This window comes from Telmatherina bonti (genome assembly GCF_933228915.1).
Source record: "Telmatherina bonti genome assembly, chromosome: 1".
NCBI classification, from domain to species: Eukaryota; Metazoa; Chordata; class Actinopteri; order Atheriniformes; family Telmatherinidae; genus Telmatherina; species Telmatherina bonti.
The window spans coordinates 28636768-28643914 of NC_136619.1; the positions used below are offsets into that span (position 1 = coordinate 28636768).

A 7147-nucleotide genomic window follows, 5' to 3' on the forward strand; every position below is an offset into this window, starting at 1 on the left:
ACAGGTTACATTTGCCCCTTTCCATACAGCAAAGTATTGTTAATTATACCATAACATTAATATACCATAACTGGCATTAATTTATTAACTTCTTTTCTTGTAAAAATTTTACTATGTATTAAACAGCATTTATATTTAATATTGTTATTGGTTTATACTTTTATCTTCCTTTTTTGAAGGTATATTATTAAAAAATTATGTATTTTAGCCCAATTTTCTTTTTCTTTTTTTAAAAAAAAAAATTTGCATATGAGCCCCTGAAAGCAAGCCTCCTTCCACCCCCATCCATGCGCCACCACTCTCACGTGCGCTTTGTGTCAATCACATAGACTGTAGGTCAATCAGTCCTGCGCGTCATGAACCTCGCGCACAGGTGATATATATTAGCTTACCTCATATGCCTTCTGGTGTCTTGTCCATTCACTGCCGAACAGTTTCCTTCCGGTGAGAGTTTTTTTTTTTTCGTGTCGGGTTTGGCGAGCAGCGGTTAGCTTTGCAGATGCTAAGTCTTAGCAGCTAGTATGTCGGAAAACCATATGGAGTACCGCTATCTAGAGAGTGAGACCATCGGTGAGCAGTTCACCGAGGACCCGGTGAGTCATCGTTGTGTCTGTGGAGAATCTAAGGGGTGCTGACTCGTTTGTTGGCACGCGTGTAATGAGAAAGGGTTGCGACCAGCCGCACAAGCATGGAGCGCTGTTGATTGTTAACAGAGAAAGCTACATCTGCTAGCCTCATGCTCGTGCAGACACATGCATACCCAGCTGTGGGCCAGTCGGGTGCGGCGACTGTAATAGTATGGATTGTGAAAGATATTTACTCCATTGTAACTAGCTATAATGCATGAAAGCAAGCGCCTTAGGTTTCCTGGGAAAAAAAAAAAAAAAGCAAGATTTCAGATTAAACAGCCTTCTGGTTGTAGTGCGTGTTCATTAAGCTGCAACAAATATTGGCCACCAAATGAGTGCCATTATTACAGAATTATCTCCTAAGTTTTTATGTAGTTTTTTCTTTTTAAATGGACATTCAACAAAAGAAGTTCTGTGGATTTGTGTTTTGACGACACAAATTGATACTGGCCCATTTCACACTCATTTCTAACACCTTAAATATGACCTAAGCACTCTTTGGCCATGTTAGGCTCAAATGTTGGTTTCCATTCTTGTCTCAGGAGCTGATGGCTATCAAGGCCAGGGTCCAGGAGCTGGAGATGGAAGAAGAGACTGAGAGACTGAAGGAGGAAGAGGAGAGGTGTGTTGCAGAAGAGATGCAGCTAATGACCAACAGCCCTCGGCCCGGTGAGAGCAAGGCTCGCCCGTTTCATCCACTAAGTTGTTTGTTGTCGTGCCTGTTTGGTGTACAGAAAGGTCCTGATTCTGCTTTTTTAACCATCTGGCTAACACCTGGGTCACTTCACTGTGGACAACAGTGTTCACATGTGCCTGATCACTGCCCAGTGAGATGCAGCAGTGAAACCCAGTAAACCAGAAGTGTCCTTTTCTGCCTGTGGCTATTTTCTGCCTCTGTGCATCTCCTCATTTCTTCCTCCTTTTCAGTTCTTCCATAAGACTGAGATTCAGTCAGAAGGGTGCCACATCTTTTATGAAAAGAAAAGAGATGAGAATATTAGTCTTCATTTCACCTGGAGGGAATCCCTGTGTAGACAACACACTCTTTGTTTTGTCTGCAAGCAATTGTGTATTATGTTTTCTGTTTTCACCACAGGACCCTTCTATAATATGACTCCTGAGGAGAGGATAGATGCAGACAACAGATCGGTCTATGTGGGAAATGTAAGCTATGTATCACCTTTCATCATACTTATAATGTTTTCGTTTTTATTACCACATTCTGATGTTCTATGGGGGGGGGAATAAAAATCTTAGGTAGATTATGGAGCTACTGCAGATGAGCTGGAGATCCATTTCAATGGCTGTGGTCCTGTCAACAGAGTTACCATCCTGTGCGATAGATTCTCTGGTCACCCCAAAGGGTGGGTGTATAACTTCTAATTTTACCTACCTGTCAATTGTAAAACTATGTATAATCATAACATTTTCTTCTTTGTCTCCTCCAGTTTTGCTTACATTGAATTCTCTGATCGAGACTCCGTGCAGAGCGCTATTGGTTTACATGAGACGTTGTTCAGAGGAAGAGTCCTCAAGGTAAAGTTGACAACAAAATATCTTGGTCTTGGAATCCTCTTTATAATGCTGTCAAATTTGCCATTAATCACATTTCAGTGGGTTTGTTTCGCAAATGCAGTTTATAGCACTGAGAGCTGGGGTTTTCAGCAACATCATACTTCCTTTTGTTCTCAAAGAACTGGTTTTTATAAAATGGATGATTTGATGCACTCTTTAAAATGTCATTTTATTTCTTTGTTTGACTTAAAACAACTGAAGGGGCACATGCTGATCAATTGAATTATACTATAGGGTAAATTCTGTTGTGATTGACTTTTCTTTTTTCCCCCCCTTTCGGTTTCTTGAGAGAAATGGTCATTTTGTGAGCTTGTAAGAAAATTTGTAGCCAATTCTTGGATAACTGATTTGCTTTGGAAAAAAAATGAGTTGGGACTGATTTTTGATCCAAAACCTTTATCAGGCTCTGATACCAACATGATTCATGAATGAAATCTCAGACGGGAGTTTTCTAACCCAACTCATGATCCAAGGAGAAACCTTTCTGGTTCCATGTACTTATAAGAATTATTATGCAGGTTCAACCCCACCTACATTATATTGATGCAGAATCAGTTCATGAAATGTATGCATTAGAACTCTGTTTGTATATAAATGATTTTTTTTATTTTTTTTACTATGTGTTTCTTGTACAGTGTCACACCTGCACCCACAAGTCCAGTGGGGAATTGACTGATTTTACTAATTTAGCAAATCACTCATTTGCATGTATTCTAGTCTGGAAACATAAAAAAGGAATACTGAAACTTGAAATGTGCGTACAGTCAAGGCTTTCAGGTTTAAATAAACTCTTCAGCTAAGAAGGGAAGAGAAGATGGTGCAGCGCGCACCTGACTTGTACCCGTGGAGCTGTACATTTCCATTAGACAAGGTGAAAACAAGGGATTAGCCCATAAAAGTTGCTCTAATTCAGTCTGGACAATCAGTCTGTAAGAAAAGTACTGAACGTCTGCTAGCTAAAATGTTGTAATCCTGTGTGAAATTGCAAATCGTATAATCAAGGTAAAGCAAGACTTGGGACTCTGTAGTTTGGGTTGGTTGCTGCAGCTTGTTGAGCATGTCAGACTGATTTCACAAAGCAATATTACAGGTACCCATGCCTTCACTAATGCGTATAAAACTGTATAGCACTTTAAAAATTTGCAACTGGCACAGTCCTATTTTTATCATCAAATTGAACTAAAAGTTCTTAATTGGCTACAGGATGTTCCAGCCATGGTAAACAGTAGCTTCTATGATAAATTTTTTTAAGCTGAAAGGAGCCCTGAGTCTAACTGCTGATCAGCTTGTCTGCAACACCCTCTGACTACCTCGTGTTCCCATGTTATTTGCATATCCTGCTTCTGTTTCAGCACATTCCCTGGATCTTAAATATAAAAGTTGATCTTTAATGAAAACAAAAAGGTGGTTAAAATTAAGATTATGAAGCAGCGACAGACATTATTTTCAATTTACTTTAGGTTTTGGAAAACATTGAAATTGAAATATCTCTTTTGAAGTGATGTGTGGTTTAATACAGCATAATAAAACCTTACATCATCGGACAATCGCTGGCAAAAACGTGACCTCAGTGGAGGTAGTAACACCAGCAATAATGATCATGATTACTGTCATGTTTACAGATTAAGTTTGGCTTTGCCATCATAACTGGGGAAAATTTACACTGATCCTTAATATTTTCCCACATCTTCAAGGATCTCTGGGTTTAATTCATATTGTTTGTTTTTTTTTTTTTTCTTTATAAAAGCTTTTCAGTTGCCTGTCTGTCCATTTTTGACTAAGTGATCAGATTTAGTAGGAATACTGTTTGTAGCTTCTGGACACCTGAAATGCTACCAGATAGCATTCGTGTTTTTGGGAGGGAAAAAAAAACAAAAACAGCATCAGTCTTTTGTTCCTAATGGCCTTAGTTTATGCTTTGGCAATCATCTGGGGATCAACATAAACAGCAGTTTACTTCGTCCTCTGAATTCAGTTCAGATAAACTCGAGACATCTTGTGTGTTTAGGAGAGTCAAACATTGTTTTGCTCTGAATGGTAAACTACTTTAAACTGGAAGAGTAATAAGTTTTATTTAACTTTCAGGTATTGCCCAAGAGAACCAACATGCCAGGCATCAGCACCACAGACAGGGGGGGACACAGAGGTGGCCACTCCAGAGGCAGAGGTCGCGGTTACCGTCCTCCCAGATACCAAAACAGCTCTCGAGGCAGATTCCGGTACCAGTCGACAAGACCACAGCACCAAACACCACACCCCTATTATGGAGGAGCATCAGTTGGAAAGAGACAGGGACACATGGACTACCATGAACAAACACCGAAACGTTACCCATGTCTTCTTCTCATCACACCACCATCAGAGGAACTGGGAGCAGCATCAAGTGGACAGCACTACCCTCAGCAACGTTAGCACTACTCCCAGCCTACATACTATTTGTGTGGATGGGTTGTGATTTTTAAAAAGCAAATACTTCCAAGTATTGTGATGTACAGAACTAATTCCTGCATCAGTCATTCATAGGTGAAGTGACAAAAGCAGACTGGGGTCCCTGTTACATTATAAGCTTATGTTGCTGTGAATGCATGGGACAGTTCTTACATTGTTACGCAGTTGCATCTGTTTTTACAAATTGATGGGAATGTTGTGTTGCTGCTTGTAATATATAAACCCTACCTACCTATGTGTAACTTAAGTTCTTTTGCTATGTGCATAAATAAAAGTAAAATAACACATGCAGTCATATCCAAGGACCAAGTTTACTCACAATCTTGCAGTTGAATCAAAAGAACATGTAAACAAAAAAATGTAAAGTGATATGTACAGTAGATGCTCAACAGAAGGGGGCAGGAAGGACGTCAGCCAGTTGAAACCATCATTCCAGAAACGATCCCATTGAAGACCCTGGATAATGATTGGGGCAAAGTTAAATACAAGGGGCTAACTCAATCCTTTACAATAGAAATGTGTAAGAGACTGACTTACTTGGACTGTATGGGGTCCCCAGGATTGTGGAATGGGTTGCACATTACATCGGTGAAAGAGTTGTGCAACTTCCTAAACATCTGTAAGAGACCAAATGCAAGTTACTAACCTAAATTACTGAAATTGGCATCATTATACCAGATCAGATTGTTCAATTGTTAGGGGAAAAAAAAAAAGGTATTGTCTCTTGACAGGTAGACTCAAAATATTTTACCAATAAATAATTGGCTTTGGCTGGTGTACTACAAAATGCGTTAAACCAAAGTAATATGTCAATATAAAGACATTTCTTTTATTTTAAGTAACATGAAAGCACAGTGGACTAGTTTATAAAATATGAAAATTTTAAGATTTGAAGTAATATTGGAAGCGAATTTTTGAATTAAAACTTTCTACATAACTTAAAGGAGTGAATGACAAAGACAATCCACATGTCTTAGTGGACCGGCAGACCTACATGGGATCAAAAACTGAGATGAAAAATGATCATTTCTGAAAATTCTGTGAATCTATGATGACTGCCTTTTGATTTGTACAACTTGTTGGCTCTTAGCTGATATCGGCAAAGGATCACAAAACAAATTCATAAAAATGCAACTGCTGCATTAATTAGCATCTTGGCTAAAGCTTAAAGAAGTGCAGAGGAGCAGCAATACAAAACATAACTGGAAGAGTCCACTCACTGGACTGAACATATTTAAACAGTTTATAGATTCAACATACACTCCTTATTTCGTTGTCCCGTAATGATGTATTTGATGAGTCCACAACGATTACAAATTTCACCTTGGAGTTGGTTACATATCCATATCTATTTTTGTAGTCAAGGATATAAGAAAGGTAGTTGGTATTCAAGTATTTCAACACGTTTACAGCCTTGATGAGGTCCCATCTGTGGTGATTCACCAGTACAGTATTCCCTCAAAATTATAATACATTTCCTTCCCTCTAGGAGACATTTTATAGTCAAATATTAACATTTCAAGAACTGTGACACTATTTAACTTTTCATGAGGCAGTAAGTCAGGAGACAGAGCAGGTCATCCAATGACCAGAGAGCTTCCAGTAATTTGTAGTTGTGTCCTTGGGTGCATATATCGGCTGCCACATTTCCGCCAGTCTGCCCAGGGTACATGTGGCTACACATGTAAGCTTACCATCACCAAGAATAAATGTGGAGTGCATGAACAATGGATCCAAGTTGTCACCAATAAAGCACAATATACAGCTTATCCATTATTATTATTATTATTATTATTATTATTATTAAAATGGTTCTCATTATTGTTAGATAATCCAGATATACATCACTTTACCTTGACACCTAATGAAAGCTGAACCTCAGTAATAGTAAGGAGGAAGTGCTGCATTTAAATCACTTGTGTTCTGAGCTTTTACCAATTAAACTAAAAGGATACACTTTGTAGTCTTCAGTTGGGTAAAGCAGACCCAGGTACAGCTCTCTCTGGTCTCCCAAAGATTTGCCCACCGCGGAGATCTTCTCCTCCACCACATCCAGAGAGGTGTGCACTGTATAGTGAAACTTCAGCTCATTTTGAGATGGCACACTGCGGATATACAGTGGGTAATTCTAAGGAAATACATAAAATAACATTCAAACGTTAAAACATCTGTTAAAAGCACAATTTCTGGATCATTTTTCCACAAAATCTCCATTAAAAAAATGTGACAACACTGAATAGCAGATAGCCTAAGATCATGCTAATACTTGCTCTGTCGGAATATTTTAACTTGCTGGATCTTATATCACACAGAGAAGGCTGGCCCTTATCTAGAAAGAATAATAGGTTTTAAAGAAAAACCTTCTGTTGTCATTAAACAGGTAGTGAGAAAATAATCGAGAGCTTTACAAATACCTCCTTTGCGATCACAGCTACACACACCGCCATGTTGGTATTCCTCCAGCTGTCAGCTGTGGTCACGTGATGCGTTGCATT

The 7147-nt window shown here is 38.8% G+C and overlaps 2 protein-coding genes across 2 annotated transcripts; one reads left to right on the plus strand and one right to left on the minus strand.

The window, feature by feature from the left end:
* Nucleotides 1-330: 330 nt before the first annotated feature.
* pabpn1l (PABPN1 like, cytoplasmic) lies at nt 331-4928 on the plus strand. Its single transcript, XM_079245767.1, has 6 exons — nt 331-593; nt 1172-1298; nt 1726-1793; nt 1887-1993; nt 2078-2165; nt 4290-4928. The coding sequence occupies exons 1-6, from the start codon at nt 522-524 to the stop codon at nt 4614-4616; spliced, it is 789 nt and encodes a 262-aa protein (XP_079101893.1). The 5' UTR covers nt 331-521; the 3' UTR covers nt 4617-4928.
* A 21-nt stretch (nt 4929-4949) lies between these two features.
* On the minus strand, nt 4950-7110 carry trappc2l (trafficking protein particle complex subunit 2L). Its single transcript, XM_079245778.1, has 5 exons — nt 7067-7110; nt 6608-6780; nt 5913-6000; nt 5190-5269; nt 4950-5108 (listed from the first exon to the last, which is right to left on the minus strand). The coding sequence occupies exons 1-5, from the start codon at nt 7097-7099 to the stop codon at nt 5063-5065; spliced, it is 420 nt and encodes a 139-aa protein (XP_079101904.1). The 5' UTR covers nt 7100-7110; the 3' UTR covers nt 4950-5062.
* Between the last annotated feature and the right edge of the window lie 37 nt (nt 7111-7147).